Below are 17279 nucleotides of genomic sequence, written 5' to 3' on the forward strand. Positions count from 1 at the left end.
ACAATGGTAAAAAATAACGTCAACATCCGCTGGTCTTCATTACTGAGACTCATTCTCAAAGTGAAGGGGGTGTGATGCGACACCTAAACCAAATGATCCCGGACAGGGTTCCAGCAGTCCACCTCGCTAACGACCAGGCTACTGTGTGCATATCTGGCCTTGTTTCTGCTGTCTGATGTGCTGTTGCTTAAAGGAATAATTGCAGCATCAGGTAGAAGGACAAAAGGCAGCGATGACTTCCTCGAGGGAGATGTGCTGGGTCTACCTGCAGGCTGCTACCTGGCAGCTGATGTTAGTTAGAAGCTGTGCATAGGCCTGGCTGAACCACGCACGTTAACACCGTAAGAGTCCCGCGCATGCCAACGTCTGTCAAGTGCATCTCTTGCATCTATCATGAATGTTTCATATTGGTTGCGATGTGTAAGGCACAGATGGCTCAAGCCTACATTCAATGTCGCAGGTCGTTCCGGCCGTTTAAGAAAGGAATCAGACTGTCCTCACATTCACTTATGAAACGCTCACACACATTCATACTACGGAAAACTCACATGCACATGTGAAATGCTCACATCGACACGTGAAAGTAACACATTCACACAGTCATATATGAAACGCTCAGGTCTTATAAGGATGAGTAAGAAGCTTTGAGAATGTAAGAGTGGGAGAACATTTTTACTATATCCGGAAGTCAGTTCAGTAGTTTAGCTACTGAAACAATATGTTTCATGTGTTCGTGTAGATGCAGATGCGTTGTTAGACATAAAACTCTACTTTCAAGCTTGCTGCGCACAATGTACTACTAGGCTATAGAAACTCCCCTTGCCTAACCCACTATACAACAGTTCAGGGACGGTTTGTGTTTTGGGTTAAACACTTTTACAAGCGTTGATTGGGATACTGCGTTTAATTTTTTCCGGGATTATCAATCTAAATTAATGCACTGACTTATAAAGTAAATTGTTGAAACTCAAACTGGATTTTACTGGGGTACAGCAGATTTATACTGGGGCACTTGCCCCAGTAAAAATGGTCTAAGGACACCCCTGGTGTAAGGACAGTCTGAATAGTTTCTCCTGTCTACATCTGGATAACTGAGGCTTTAATTGATCTGGTTCAGTGGTAAACCACTCAATATGTATACTTGGTATGTGGCCTGTTGTTTTTAAGTAATGATATTAAGGTGGGGTTTTTTCTTGTAAAAAAAGGAATGAATTAATACAAATGTACTTACGTAATGTATGATGCATGACACAAAAAGAAACCAGGGTTAGCCTTCTGTGTACACACACACCGAGCAAGCACGCACACGCAAACACACGCAAACACACGCATAAGCTAAAGAAGCACACAACACCGTGCCTGCCATACACCCAGAAATGAGTTGACCAAACCGACCATATCCTTACCGAAAAACCAATGACTAAATCTAATGTCAACTATCAGACTACAATGTGTGTGAGTGAGAGAACGAGAGAGACTTCGTGCTTTTGTGAATTTTATCAAATGATCAATAAAAACCTTCATTAGTCCGCATTAACAGCCATCGGGGCATCAATCTTGACGTGAGTTTGGACGTCAGCCCGGTTTCTCTCGGTGCTGTGGCGTGGAGGGAGCGCAGGGAGAACACGCATTCGCCGTTAATAAGTGTAGGGCTCTGAACCGGGGAGCTTTAGGTATCCCGGTGCGCACGCTTCGGTTAGATGCCAGAGGCGTTGAGCAACGACAGTCCCGTTAGTTCAATCTATGAAACGGCGCATGTGCCTTTCAGCACCAACACACAGCGGATAGCGCTCAGAGGTGCAGAGGCACTGTGCGGCCGTGGATTCAACCGGTGTCACGAATTGACTTTTGATCGGTTGTGTTACTCTGAAAGGAAAATAACAGCTGATTGGATATCCGTTTGGAGCAAATCACCCTATCGCCCGTTTGACTGGAATGAACAGAAATATTAAGATTGTTTCTGCGGGAGACAGTTAGATACCGACACCGCGGTGGTTCTATCATCTTCCGCTTATGCCTGTGGTTTTGGCCGGCAGACAATCTAGATCTCAGGTGGTTGGTGGGCTGTTGAGCTCCGGGGGATTGTCGGCTGTGACGGAGCGGAGTTGTGTTCTCCTGAGGAGAATAGTGATTCTTGGGCGGGAGGAGTGGTGAGGAGGTGCCGTTGAGCCCCTTCATTCAGGAGGATGCTGGTGGGAAATGCCTGGCGACAGAGACGACGAGATTTGTCAAAAGGCGCTAGAACTTCTCTCAGATCTCTGCTCTAAAGGGGAAGTGCAGAATGATAACTGCTTGGATTTCATTTACTACTTCCGCGACCTCGCCAGACCGCGATACACGGACTCAGGTAAGGTGTAAAAGTAGGCGATTTCGAGGCAGAAAATACGATTTCATGCGGTGTTGGCAGTGCGTGTGCAGCGCGCTACCGTTCGAAACCAGGGCAAATGCATGAAGGTAAAATCAATCAGCACATAGGCTTGCAGCGATCTAACTTGTTGCACTTCACCTGCATTCAACGATAATACGTGTAGAAGACCTCTTGATGTAACATTTGCATTCAACATAAATTGCCTGATAAAGAATATCCGAATAATAATGTAGCATACCAGGATAATATGTTGCCTGGTGTTGAGGATCATAATTAGCGACAATTTGAGCCAATTTTTTCAGTGGCCAGAAAAGAAAAAAAAAAGGCATTAAGTGAACTAGTTAAAAAAGTATTACGATATTAGGTTGTCTTTTTCTACAACCGGTAAAACGTGGTGCATTGGTCAAAATAGTAATTGTTCTCGCCTATACCGCTGAGGGGATTTGATAAACGTATAGAGCAGCACGGGGTCTTAAATATTGACTATGATGATTATGCTTTCATTCATATCCCCCTTTCACTAAACACTCTGCCTTTAAAGTTAGTACCGCAATGTCCTTTATTATCAACATTATTGTTATGTTTACATAACTCCGAAGACGCTAGCATTCCTGACCAATTTGCCCACGGGTGTGCTCACTTGCGTGTAATATCAGCGCGAGAGGGTAGGAAGAGCGCACCATTCGATTAGCCTATGCAGACAGGACGCTGACGGTATATCATCTCCGAACCACGCGTTGTGTGTGCGCGCGCTTTTGTATACGCGCATGGGCACGTTCGCGATAGAGCAGTGTGAATTTTTTTCAACGTCCAACCTATCAAGGCACTACTGCAATCTATAAAAGCAATATAAGCTTATCCATTGGTGGTTTGTCATCAGACTGGGATCATGAAAATGTACATCATCATGTCACCCATTTGTTGAATCTCTCTCTCCCTCACCGACCTACCTACCTGTTGGTTAAATAACAGATAACTGACACTATAAGGGACATCTCGTAAATAATGCTGTTGTCAGTAAAACCTCAAACGTGGTTACAAGCCAGCATTTCCAAATGGTGGCTGATGACCTGTGGAGACCTCAACATCACCTCCCCATCAGCCGGCATCACTCTGTCCATCCAGGACCAGTGAATTATTATTATACATTTTTAGTTTTTAATTTTAACCAAGGAGTTTATCAATCACCTCAGGGATCTCTGAATGTTTTACTCTCTGGATGGTTCTGTTTTATACATATCAACATCTTTTTTGCTTTATTGGACAGTTTGTAAGTGAAGTGTGACAGGAAAGGGAGAGAGAGAGAGACATGCAGCACAGGAGACCGGGTCTGATAGGAACCTGGCGCTGCAGTAAGACATGCAGCACAGGACACCAGGCCTGATAGGAACCTGGCGCTGCAGTAAGACATGCAGCACAGGAAACCAGGCCTGATAGGAACCTGGCGCTGCAGTAAGACATGCAGCACAGGAAACCAGGCCTGATAGGAACCTGGCGCTGCAGTAAGACATGCAGCACAGGACACCAGGCCTGATAGGAACCTGGCGCTGCAGTAAGACATGCAGCACAGGACACCAGGCCTGATAGGAACCTGGCGCTGCAGTAAGACATGCAGCACAGGAAACCAGGCCTGATAGGAACCTGGCGCTGCAGTAAGACATGCAGCACAGGAAACCAGGCCTGATAGGAACCTGGCGCTGCAGTAAGACATGCAGCACAGGACACCAGGCCTGATAGGAACCTGGCGCTGCAGTAAGACATGCAGCACAGGAGACCAGGCCTGATAGGAACCTGGCGCTGCAGTAAGACATGCAGCACAGGAGACCAGGCCTGATAGGAACCTGGCGCTGCAGTAAGACATGCAGCACAGGAGACCAGGCCTGATAGGAACCTGGCGCTGCAGTAAGACATGCAGCACAGGACACCAGGCCTGATAGGAACCTGGCGCTGCAGTAAGACATGCAGCACAGGAGACCAGGCCTGATAGGAACCTGGCGCTGCAGTAAGACATGCAGCACAGGAGACCAGGCCTGATAGGAACCTGGCGCTGCAGTAAGACATGCAGCACAGGAGACCAGGCCTGATAGGAACCTGGCGCTGCAGTAAGACATGCAGCACAGGAGACCAGGCCTGATAGGAACCTGGCGCTGCAGTAAGACATGCAGCACAGGACACCAGGCCTGATAGGAACCTGGCGCTGCAGTAAGACATGCAGCACAGGAGACCAGGCCTGATAGGAACCTGGCGCTGCAGTAAGACATGCAGCACAGGAGACCAGGCCTGATAGGAACCTGGCGCTGCAGTAAGACATGCAGCACAGGACACCAGGCCTGATAGGAACCTGGCGCTGCAGTAAGACATGCAGCACAGGACACCAGGCCTGATAGGAACCTGGCGCTGCAGTAAGACATGCAGCACAGGAGACCAGGCCTGATAGGAACCTGGCGCTGCAGTAAGACATGCAGCACAGGAGACCAGGCCTGATAGGAACCTGGCGCTGCAGTAAGACATGCAGCACAGGAGACCAGGCCTGATAGGAACCTGGCGCTGCAGTAAGACATGCAGCACAGGACACCAGGCCTGATAGGAACCTGGCGCTGCAGTAAGACATGCAGCACAGGACACCAGGCCTGATAGGAACCTGGCGCTGCAGTAAGACATGCAGCACAGGAGACCAGGCCTGATAGGAACCTGGCGCTGCAGTAAGACATGCAGCACAGGACACCAGGCCTGATAGGAACCTGGCGCTGCAGTAAGACATGCAGCACAGGAGACCAGGCCTGATAGGAACCTGGCGCTGCAGTAAGACATGCAGCACAGGAGACCAGGCCTGATAGGAACCTGGCGCTGCAGTAAGACATGCAGCACAGGAGACCAGGCCTGATAGGAACCTGGCGCTGCAGTAAGACATGCAGCACAGGAGACCAGGCCTGATAGGAACCTGGCGCTGCAGTAAGACATGCAGCACAGGACACCAGGCCTGATAGGAACCTGGCGCTGCAGTAAGACATGCAGCACAGGAGACCAGGCCTGATAGGAACCTGGCGCTGCAGTAAGACATGCAGCACAGGACACCAGGCCTGATAGGAACCTGGCGCTGCAGTAAGCAGGGTCGGACTGGCCATCGGGAGACTTGGGAGAATTCCCGAACGGCCGGTCAAACAAACGGCCACTACGGCAATGGCATTATTCAAGAAAAAAAAAAATAGTTTACGCTCACTTGAGGACGGCCTTAAAACCAAGCAACTGTTTCACTGGAGCGATCCAAAATCCAAAGGGTCGGGGTGGGCATTTCTCCCGTGTAAACTTGAACGGTGCGCTTATCCGTCCATTTTACAGATCACGATTGGTCAAAAATCAATCGTTTTACGGTTACAGCCAATTCGTTGGAGCTAATTTAGCTAACATTGTTGGTTCTTTAGCAAAGAAATGGAAAGGAAATGAAAAGGAGAAAAAGGGGGCGCAAAGGGTGTTTTTTCGATCCCAGTCTGACCCTGGCAGTAAGGCTTCAGTCTTTATGGTGCTCACACTTCTCTGGTGAGTTACCGTGGTGCCCCCCTCTCAACATTCCTCTCAGAGTGCCCTTCTTCATGAGGAGGGGAGGGGGGAGGAGAGAGGGGGACGAGGAGAGGGGAGGAGAGTGGGAGGAGAGGGGAAGGAGAGAGGGGAGGGAGGAGGAGAGGGGGAGGAGAGAGGAGCAGAAAGGGGAAGGAGGGAGGGGAGGGAAGAGGAGAGGGGGAGGAGAGAGGAGCGGAAAGGGGAAGGAGGGAGGGGAGGGAAGAGGAGAGGGGGAAGAAAGAGGAGAGGGGAAGGAGGGAGGGAGGGAGGGAGGGAGGGAGGGAGGGAGGGAGGGAGGGAGGGAGGGAGGGAGGGAGGGAGGGAGGGAGGGAGGGAGGGAGGGAGGGAGGGAGGGAGGGAGGGAGGGAGGGAGGGGGAGGAGAGAGGAGCGGAAAGGGGAAGGAGAGAGGGGAGGGAAGAGGAGAGGGGGAGGGAAGAGGAGAGGGGGAGGAAAGAGGAGAGGGGAAGGAGGGAGGGAGGGGAGGGAGGAGGAGAGGGTGAGGAGAGAGGAGCGGAGAGGGGAAGGAGAGAGGGGAGGGAGGAGGAGAGGGGGAGGAGAGAGGAGAGGAGAAGGGAAGGAGGGAGGATGAGAGAGGGGAGGTGACAGGTCTTGGATTTAAAGATATCCATCTGGGGCTGTGACATCGGCACATCATCATGTGACGGTCATGTGACGGTCACCTCAATTACTCAAACTGCCGGGACGAGCAGAATAACACACTGGAAGATCAGCCCAGTCCTGGAGACTGGGAGTTCTGTATGAGGAGAGGCAGGGCAGAGGCAGGGCAGAGGCAGGGCAGAGGCAGGGCAGAGGCAGGGGAGAGGCAGAGAAGAAGCAGGGGAGAGGCAGTGGAGAGGCAGAGGAGAGGCAGGGGAGAGGCAGGGGAGAGGCAGAGAAGAAGCAGGGTAGAGGCCGGGGAGAGGCAGGGCAGAGGCAGAGAAGAAGCAGGGGAGAGGCAGGGCAGAGGCAGAGAAGAAGCAGGGGAGAGGCAGGGCAGAGGCAGAGAAGAAGCAGGGGAGAGGCAGAGAAGAGGCAGGGCAGAGGCAGAGAAGAAGCAGGGCAGAGGCAGAGAAGAAGCAGGGGAGAGGCAGGGCAGAGGCAGAGAAGAGGCAGGGGAGAGGCAGGGCAGAGGCAGAGAAGAAGCAGGGGAGAGGCAGAGGAGAGGCAGAGAAGAAGCAGGGGAGAGGCAGGGCAGAGGCAGAGAAGAAGCAGGGGAGAGGCAGGGGAGAGGCAGAGAAGAAGCAGGGGAGAGGCAGAGGAGAGGCAGAGAAGAAGCAGGGGAGAGGCAGGGCAGAGGCAGAGAAGAAGCAGGGGAGAGGCAGAGAAGAAGCAGGGTAGAGGCAGAGAAGAAGCAGGGGAGAGGCAGGGCAGAGGCAGAGAAGAAGCAGGGGAGAGGCAGGGCAGAGGCAGAGAAGAAGCAGGGGAGAGGCAGAGGAGAGGCAGGGGAGAGGCAGAGGAGAGGCAGAGAAGAAGCAGAGGAGAAGCAGGGGAGAGGCAGAGAAGAAGCTGGGTAGAGGCCGGGGAGCGGCAGAGAAGAGGCAGGGGAGAGGCAAGGGAGAGGCAGGGGAGAGGTAGGGGAGCCACAATAGAGTCCGCTTCAAGGAGGACAAAATGGCGGCACAACAGGCAGCCAAGCTTACTGGACCCTCGTAAGGCACATGTCACATGACTCCATCACATGACCCTGACCGCATCCGTTGCCCACTTGTGCATCCCCTAACCCGGTTTAGCGCAAGAGCAGGAATTATTTGTTATCTTTGATGATGGCTTTGGATGGCTTTGTGCGCAGAGCTTGTTGCTAGGTAGGAGGATGCCCTTTGACTGCACAGATAGTGTATCCAATGTCTAATGTGCTGAAGCCTGACGCCTCGGGGGAAATTAAGCAACTCTATATGAATTCTGACCCCGACCAATCAGTGGCTAGCTGAAGGAGAACGTTATCTTGGCACTCTGGCTGTTATTGTCCTATCAAAGGAAGGGATCTCAGGAGTGACTTAGAGCTCATTAAATTAAGTTAAATAATCTGTCCTCAGAGACTTAGTGACGTCTATACACCAGGCTGGTGTCATCAGGCCCTCTGAAGAGGCGCCAGTCAAACACTGTTCTAACCAAGGAGGTAAGTTGGAATTCAAAGGGGGTGCTGCATTCCTCCTTTAAACATGCTGTGAACGATCCACGCACACACCCTACACACACACTCCCTACACACACACTCCCTACACACACACTCCCTACACACAAACACCCTACACACAAACACCCTACACCCACACACCCTACACACACACTCCCTACACACACACTCCCTACACACACACTCCCTACACACAAACACCCTACACACACACACCCTACACACAAACACCCTACACACACACACCCTGCACACACACACCCTACACAACCTCCCAATGGCAGCTTTACCTACAGTGATGTCAGGTGAGGCTGGATCTGGTGGGTCTACAGGACATGAACTGTATTGCTCTATCAGCAATCCCCTCACCTGATGTTTTTGATCCTTTCCCTTTCTCTCTACCTTTCTTACTCCTGCTGTCTCCCCCTCTCTCTCCCCCTCTCTCTCTTTATCACGCTCTCTCCCTTTCTATCCTATTCTCTCTCTCGTCCCCCCTCTCTCTCCCTCCCTCTCTCTTCCTCTCTCTCTCCCTCTCTCTCTCGCTAAATCCATTGAAGGTGCTCAGGGCTCTTTGAGTCCTTCCGTGTGTCTATAGATTTCTGTCCCAGAGTGGCAGCATGGCAGCTTGCCAAGAATACCGCAGGCCTCAGGATCAATGCCCTCTGACCTCAAAGATCCTCCCCTCTCCCTCCCCTCCCCCACCTCTCCCTCCCCCCACCTCTCCCTCCCCTCCCCTCCCCCCACCTTTCCCTCCCCTCCCCTCCCCCCACCTCTCCCTCCCCTCCCCCCACCTCTCCCTCCCCTCCCCTCCCCCCACCTTTCCCTCCCCTCCCCCCACCTCTCCCTCCCCCCACCTCTCCCTCCCCTCTCCCACCCCTCTGATGTTCTACAAAAACACTTCAATAGAAAACGCTCCCGGACCTCAGAGATCAAAACCCACCGTGGTCTCAAGAGCGGAGGGGGCCCTCAGGAGGGGGCCCTCAGGAGGGGCCCTCAGGAGGGGGCCCTCAGGAGGGGCCCTCAGGAGGGGGCCCTCAGGAGGGGCCCTCAGGAGGGGCCCTCAGGAGGGGGCCCTCAGGAGGGGCCCTCAGGAGGGGCCCTCAGGAGGGGGCCCTCAGGAGGGGCCCTCAGGAGGGGGAAACACACAACTTCCTCAACTTACTAAACAGCCTCGCTTTCTCTATAGATCTTCTCAATGATTATCCGTCAATTAAATACTAACACCAGATCGAACATGCCTGCTGACAACTGACAACAATTATTGTGGGCGTTTGTACTGTAGTGATTTTACTAGCTCTAGTTTCTGATTGCCTCCACTGTCAGCCTGTTTACTGTCCCTGTCCACAGAGACTGGTGATTCTGTGATGGATGTTCAGTACAGGGAGAAGATGGTCGACCGAGATCAATAGTGGCTCGAAAACTCACTACTGAAAGCTGTGAAGCCGAGCGCATTTCACCTCCTGGCGGTAATATGTAATGGGTGTGATGTCACCACAGGATGGGTGTGATGTCATTAGCCACCATAAGACCTTTGGTGGCCAGGGCCTGATTTAACCTGTAACCTTGCACCCTGCCATTTTACAGTGATAGACCCCTCTTGTAGACCCTCTAATCCCCATCTGAAGTCTCTCTGTAGCAGAACGCTCATCAGAACCAGAACTTTCATGACTGTGGAGACGTTTAAGGCCTTGTGTGTTCGAGTCAGGTCTGTAACCGTGCTCTCTGCAGAGCAGCAGCATGCTGTACGCTCCCCTGTAGAGAAGCAGACAAGGCTGAGCTGAGATTTCATTAAGATGAGGCTCATTTAAAACGCCTATCACCCGTTATCAGATCTTAGTTTGGAACAGATACGTTTGTGAGCAGTGATATCTATTCAGTTAGTCATTTTGCTTCCTTCTTGATATCACTGCTGATCTGTCTAGCCTCTCCTTCTGGATAAACCTGACACAACCGTGACATCATTTCCTGCGTCGGTGCAAACCCAGGAGTTCCCCGTGGACGTAGGAGAGAGACGGCGTGTGAAAGAGTCTCTGCGGGTCAGGCGGCCTCTGCTTCATCCCAGCACTCTCAGTCAGCGCTCCCAAAGAGAGAGACAAGTTGTCTTGAACTGGAGGAAACCACAGACAATCCTGGACATCCACTGCCTGCTGGTCCAATCAGAGACATCCACTGCCTGCTGGTCCAATCAGAGACATCCACTGCCTGCTGGTCCAATCAGGGACATCCACTGCCTGCTGGTCCAATCAGAGACATCCACTGCCTGCTGGTCCAATCAGAGACATCCACTGCCTGCTGGTCCAATCAGGGACATCCACTGCCTGCTGGTCCAATCAGAGACATCCACTGCCTGCTGGTCCAATCAGGGACATCCACTGCCTGCTGGTCCAATCAGAGACATCCACTGCCTGCTGGTCCAATCAGAGACATCCACTGCCTGCTGGTCCAATCAGAGACATCCACTGCCTGCTGGTCCAATCAGGGACATCCACTGCCTGCTGGTCAGGGTAGATTGTGGAAAAGACGAAAGCTCAAAAACTCCTGAACTGATGGTTAGAGAGTATAGTTTGGAGTTACACAGATTCAGTCGCTGGCTAGACATCCAACTCACTCTTCTGGAATGGCTAACCAGCTCCATCTAGGAGTGTAAGGGGCTGGGAGAGTTGGAGAGTTTGTTTGGGTGGCATGCGATGCCCTTTCTAAGTATTCCCAAAGAGAATTCTCATCATGACTTGCTGTGTCTTCCTGTTATGGAGGCGAGAGCCGAGATAAAGCAGAGAGCTCTTCGTGACTCTACTGATTCACACCCCCCACCAGCCCCCACCCACACCCCCCCAGTGGTGACTTGGAGACCCTGTGCAAGTCTGGATGAAAACACTGTATAATTAATGAGAGAAGGTTGAAGAGTTGGCGTGACACTCCTAGAACACGCTTCACATGGACACACCCCTACACACACACACACACACACACACACCCCCCACACACACACCCCCCTACACACACACACACACACACCACACACACACACACACACACATACATACACAGTCCATTAGTTTTGAAATTTGGAACAGTTAACAGGATATGATCCTGAAAACAAAGCTGTGTGTGTGTGCATGTGTGTGTGAAGGGGTGTGTGTGTCTGGGGGTGTCGTTGTGAAGCGTGTTCTGAGAGTGTCATGCCAACCCTTAAACCGTCCACCACAGTTCCAGCTAACAACAGGAGACGTGTTTGTAGTCCTCCCAGAGGTCGAGCCCGCGGGAGGAGAGAGGAGGCCAGCCAACCTTGTTACATAAAGTGCAGTGGTGCAAAAGGGTTTGGCCAAATCAATCTTAATGTTCCGTGATAAAGGGTGTCAATTGATCTCAGACGCTGAGCTTGATGCATTCATAGATAAAGCGTCACCATTGTCAATGACAGGAATTCATGTGGCAGATACCACCCTTTGTCTGGCTCCACAAGAAAAACAGGCCTCATTCCGGACACAAGAATCCCAACTTTAGCTTCTGTTGTTGTTATGTTATGTTGTTGAATATGTTGTAAGTGAGAACAGGTCACCAATTACAATATGTACATAAGGTGACAGTTATTTTGCCCGGACAGGTAGTAGGTGACCAGTTCAGGGGTAAATTGTTTTGCTTTGGAAAACACCATCAGTCTAGTTTCTTCAGCATTGAGGATAAGCTTCAAATGACATGTGTGATGTACAGATTTAAAAGAGCAAGTTTCTCCACAAAGCACACTTGTAGTTTACAAATGAAAACCCCCCAAATATATATATTTTTATTTTCCAGGTGAAGGATAATACCTGTTGTGGTTGGAAGTGCCTTCAAAACGTTGTAGATCAAAACCCCCATTCGCTCGCTCTCCTTCGCTGTCAATATCTTGAAGAGAACACACATGGTCGTGTTAGATAACCGTTGATGTTACAATGTGGAATAACTGGGATGATTACCGGGCAAAATAAATCTCACGCTTCCCTCCTTCCTCATTCCTTTTCCCGCTATCCACCAGAGAAGCATGGTGCATGGTGAGTGACACTCCACCCTAACCCCCCTGTCCCTTCCTGTTCCCCCCCTGTGGTGTGTAGATGTGTCGGTGAGCCTGCTGTCTCTGGTGGTGACGGCGTGCGGTCTGGCCTTGTTCGGCGTCTCCCTCTTTGTGTCCTGGAAGCTGTGCTGGATCCCATGGAGGGAGCGAGGCCTGGCCCTGGGGACCAAGGATGTGCACAGTCACCTGGGCCCCGCCCTGGGCCCCCTGGCCCCCCTCCAGCCCCTGATCCCCCCTCGGGAGCCCGTCTACACGGCGGTGGACCCGCCCCCCCACGTCCGGCGTGAGTCGACCCGCTGCTCCGTGGTCCGGGAGACCACGCCCACGCCGGTGGCGTCGGCAGCGTCGGTGGAGGTCCCGCCCTCTCCCGTGTCCCCGCCCCCCGTTGTCTTGGCGACCCCCGAGGTGGCGATGAAGATCAGCTACACCTCCCCGGACATCCCGCTGGACGCGCAGGGCAAAGGTCGCGAGAACGGCGTGCACACCAACCCCCGCATGCAGAGGCAGACCACGGAGCCGTCCGCCACAGTCCGCTCCATGTCAGAGATCGGGTCTGTATCCACTTCCTGTGTCAACTTCCTGTTGTTGCGTGGTTGCTACTCAGAAGGTCGACTTAGGCTGTCTGCCTATGCTGTGTTATTGTGTGACTTTATTCATTTACTTTGTGTCACCTTGGTCACCTCACCGGCCAGATATCCTTTGATCAATAACGGCCGTAACCTCAAATCCTACGACTCAGCCAGCCTTGAAATCAGCTTGTTGTCATCATGTGGATGTGAGCCGTGCATGAAGGGGGAGGGGTAACTCCTCGTGGTGTTACAGCCCTGTGCAGCGCTGCTCTGAGAGCCTGCTTCTCCAGTAGAGATCCTCTCTGGGAGCCCCAGGCAGGGAGAGAGGCTCAGCCTCTCTGGGAGCCCCAGGCAGGGAGAGAGGCTCAGCCTCAGTACCTTACCCTAACCCTACACCCTCAGTCCTCTGTCTTAGTTTTCTTTGTTTTAGCGGAAGTTTATCAGATCCAGTGCTCTTGATCTCCCCCTCGCACCCACTCTCCCCCTCGCACCCACTCTCCCCCTCGCACCAAGCTGTCGTTTGGCAAAGTTAATCTCTGCTGCTGTGACTCAGCGCTGTGTGTGTGTGTGTAATGTCTGTGTGTGTGTGTGTCTCCCAGTCAAGGTTCCATGAGGAGGCAGATGAACCTGTCGAACCCAGACTTCAACGTGGCCCAGTTCCAGCGGCAGGACTCCCTGACTGGGATGGGCCTGGGTCTGGGCAGGCTCAAACCAGAACTGTACAAGCAGCGCTCCCTGGAGGGGGAGGAGGGGGGCAGGAGGGGCGCCGGCTGCGGACGCCTCCACTTCATCCTCAAGTTCGACTGCGACCTGGAGCAGCTGATCGTCAAGATCCAGCGAGCCCAGGACCTCCCTGCCAAGGACTTTTCCGGAACGTCCGACCCGTACGTGAAGATCTACCTGCTGCCCGACAGGAAGACCAAACACCAGACCAAGGTGCACCGCAAGACGCTGAACCCGGTGTTCGACGAGGTCTTCCTGTTCCCCGTGGCCTACAGCGAGCTGCCGTCCCGGAAGCTGCACTTCAGCGTCTACGACTTTGACCGCTTCTCCCGCCACGACATCATCGGCCAAGTGGTAGTGGACAACTTCCTGGATCTGGTGGACTTCCCCCGCGAGACCAAGCTGTGCCGTGACATCCACTACGTCACCTCGGTGAGTCCCTCCCCTCCCCTCCCCTCCCCTCCCCTCCCCTCCCCTCCCCTCCCCTCCCCTCCCCTCCCCTCCCCTCCCCTCCCCTCCCCTCCTCTCCCCTCCCCTCCCCTCCCCTCCCTCCCCTCCCCTCCCCTCCCCTCCCTCCCTCCCTCCCTCCCTCCCTCCCCTCCCCTCCCCTCCCCTCCCCTCCCCTCCCTCACCACCAACTCATGATGCTACCGCACCGCTCCTCCTATCAGCCATCTGCTTGACTGGCGGTGCGTTAAGAAACATAGTCTGTCTCCACAAACAGACATAAATTAAAATGTATAACGACAGCAAATGCAAGGCACGACAATGTGGAAATGCAAACCGTGAATAAGAAATGACAGAGGTGTTACATAGGGTCGTTGTGTGTTCTCGAGATAGCTCGTATCGAGCTTCCAGCAAATCCTATTCACGTACGATGGAGCAGAGTGTTTCAGTTCTGTTGGAAAACCGGAGGGAAAAGCAGAGCCAATTAAGAGTCTTTACAGGGATGGGAAATGGAAGGACTTCTCACTGAGCTGTCAGCCCTGGATGAATGGGGAGGGGGAAGAGTGATGCTGGGGCCTGGTGAAGAGAGAGAGAGAGCCCTGTGATGACTCTGTTTCTTATTCCTGTAGTCTTCTGTAACCCTCAGGGACTCAGAGGTTTCCACTCAGATAGTAAAGGATGGGATCAATGTCGCGGCAGCACAACTAATGAGGCGCTCGGCTGGGCTGCATAGAATGTTCTGGAAGAAGTCTTAGAGCAGGGCCATGACTACATCTGAGGTTCGGAGTCCCTGGTTTGAAAACCTCTGCTGTTTTTTTGCAAACAGAAAACACAGGCGATTAGTTGTTAAAGTATTGGCCTAATTTAAGTGTTGAATTGTCCCAGGGCCTTGTTTTAAGCCTGTGGTTGGATCTCTTTAGACATGCTCACAGGTCCTGCTGCTCGCTAAACGCGTCAGGCGTCATCATCGCGACCCGCCTGTCTGTTTGGACGCGAACCCAGACCGAGAGAGTGGAGACCGAGCCCAGACCCACCTAACCCATGTCCTGGTTCTACATCATGGTTCTACATCTTGGTTCTACATCATGGTTCTACATCCCGGTTCTACATCTTGGTTCTACATCCTGGTTCTACGGTCTCCTAGCTGTCTCCAGCGAGAGGCCTCACATCCTGACGTACACCTGTGTGACGTTTTGACCTTAGAGAGACGTCAAGACTCTCTGAAAACCCACCCAACCAGGAAGCAGCCCTCTAATGACCAACCAGGAAGCAGCCCTCTGATAACCAACCAGGAAGCAGCCCTCTAATGACCAACCAGGAAGTAGCCCTCAAATGACGCGTCGACACAGCGGCTCCAAATCCCTCCTCTGAGTGTGTGTGTGTTGTTGCTCCGTGACAAGAGTGACGAAGGACAGGGTTGATATCCGGGGTGATATCTGGGGTACGGACTCCCAGCCCTGTCAACCCCCTCCAGGGTCAAACCTCTCTGTGTTGAAACAGAGCCGTCATGGGGACGCTAATGGTCGTCAGGAATGAAACCTCATCATGGTGCGACATGAGGAACCCACGCCTCATCATGTGTGCGCATGCATTGTTTGGCATGCGTGTGTGTGTGTGTGTGTTTGGTGTGTGTGTGTGTGTGTGTTTGACAGACTGCTCATTGTGTGTGTGACTGCGTGGATAGACTATACTGATTACAATAGGAAAAATGGTTTTCATCATGCCCTCCCTCTCTCTGTCATTAATCTACCCCTCTTCTATCTCTCTTCCTCTCTCCTTCCTGAACGCTGCTCTGGTCAGTCCCTCTGAGCGATTACTTCCCACGCCGTGTTCCTTGACAAACCTTCCCAGACACAAAAGATGCAGATATTTATGAGGTCGTCTCCAGCGATCTTTTCGATTGGCCAACGCCCATCTCTGTAGGGAGTCACCAAGGATGTGATGGGCCAGAGGATATGGAGCTAACCCTAACCCTAACCCTAACCCTAACCCTAACCCTGGCATTTATCAGACTCTCCATTCGATATTGATTACAGAAGACAATTCATTTCAGCGCTGGGGGGTCAGTAATGCTAGATCAATGAGGCGAGGAAACAGACCCCCTTTCACACACACACACACACACACACACACACATGCAGCGCCTTTACGTGTACAGCATCCCAGGACACAGTGCAGAGAATAGCCGTGGGTCTTGTCTGATGGAAGGAAAGGGCGATATATATATTTATATATATTTATATATATATATATATATATTTATATATATTTATATATATTTATATATATCAGGGATGACTGGAGGGAGAACACCGTGCGACAGAAAGTGCCCACCGCAGAGCGACCGCAGGGCGACCGCAGGGCGACCGCAGAGCGACCGCAGAGCCCACCACCACCACCATTTTCAGCAAATATTCGGAAACAACAAGGCCTGTTACTGTGTGTAAAGTGCCTTCCTGTAAAGTTTGTTTCTTTTGTGAGGCGTTGCGATAGTTTTTCTGTCACACATCTGTGTGTGAAGGTTAGTACGTGCATGCTGACAGCAGGCGCGAGCCCGGTCTGAATGTTTGGTTGCCAGCGTTCGTCTTGTTCAGCTGACGGCTGCTCCTGAAATAGAAGAGCGATGGTAACAGAAACTTCCCTCCAGACACCCCCGTAAAGCCGTGATTTCTAAACGTATGCCTTGGTCTATTTTGGGTTTGTCAAACCAGGAATTCTCGCAAGCAGACTGCAGATAACGTATGTGTTGACACTACCATGACGCTGCTCACCATGTCGATATTGTGACAAAAAAAAGAAAAAAAGGAGCATAAGTTTAAAAGAACATGTTTTTGTCCTTATTTTATTGATAGGATAGTTGGAGAGAGAGTTAGAGACATGCAGGAAAGGCCCTGAGCTGGATTTGAACCCAGGTCCCTGCATTAACATTGATGGTCTGCTCTTTCCCAGTGAGCTACTGGAACATGTTGGAGATTTTTGGGGGTGAATGTGAACGTTCAGTAAGTGGCCTCCATCACTTTCAGCTGTGTCTCAGTCCTCTGTGCTGCAGCCAATCACACGCCAGGGATCCTAGCACAGGCCAATCACACGCCAGGGATCCTAGCGCAGGTTGTGTACAGAAAAGGTTACGATGCTTGGTCAGTCTTATTGACCTTCTCCAGTCTCCATTCCTCAGATAAAATCGAACTTTATTAGTATAGCCTTTTTTTTTTTACGTCACACAGGGCTTCACATACACCCACAGAACTGCCCTTCAAGGAAGAACTCCCAGGAACACTCAGAGAATGTTTTTAGAACCCTTGTGAGGAGCCGTTCAGTCCAGGTCCCCTCCTCCAGAGACGGTCAGACAGACCAGAGGCTGGAGAGGCAGAGCGGAGCAAACTAGAGGCAGACAGGCAGAGAGGAGCAGACCAGAGGCAGAGAGGCAG

General features: G+C 52.1%; 1 protein-coding gene across 1 annotated transcript in view; it reads left to right on the plus strand.

Moving 5' to 3' along the window:
- Positions 1-2199: 2199 nt before the first annotated feature.
- syt9a (synaptotagmin IXa) overlaps positions 2200-17279 on the plus strand; it is a 25016-nt gene continuing 9936 nt past the window's right edge. The window contains exons 1-3 of the mRNA XM_084682309.1: positions 2200-2347; positions 12153-12663; positions 13281-13836. Coding sequence (XP_084538435.1) covers positions 2200-2347; positions 12153-12663; positions 13281-13836 — 1215 coding nt within the window. The remainder of the gene's footprint in view (positions 2348-12152; positions 12664-13280; positions 13837-17279) is intronic.

This window comes from Hypomesus nipponensis, chromosome 19 (assembly GCF_054491055.1).
Source record: "Hypomesus nipponensis isolate SF chromosome 19, ASM5449105v1, whole genome shotgun sequence".
NCBI lineage: Eukaryota > Metazoa > Chordata > Actinopteri > Osmeriformes > Osmeridae > Hypomesus > Hypomesus nipponensis.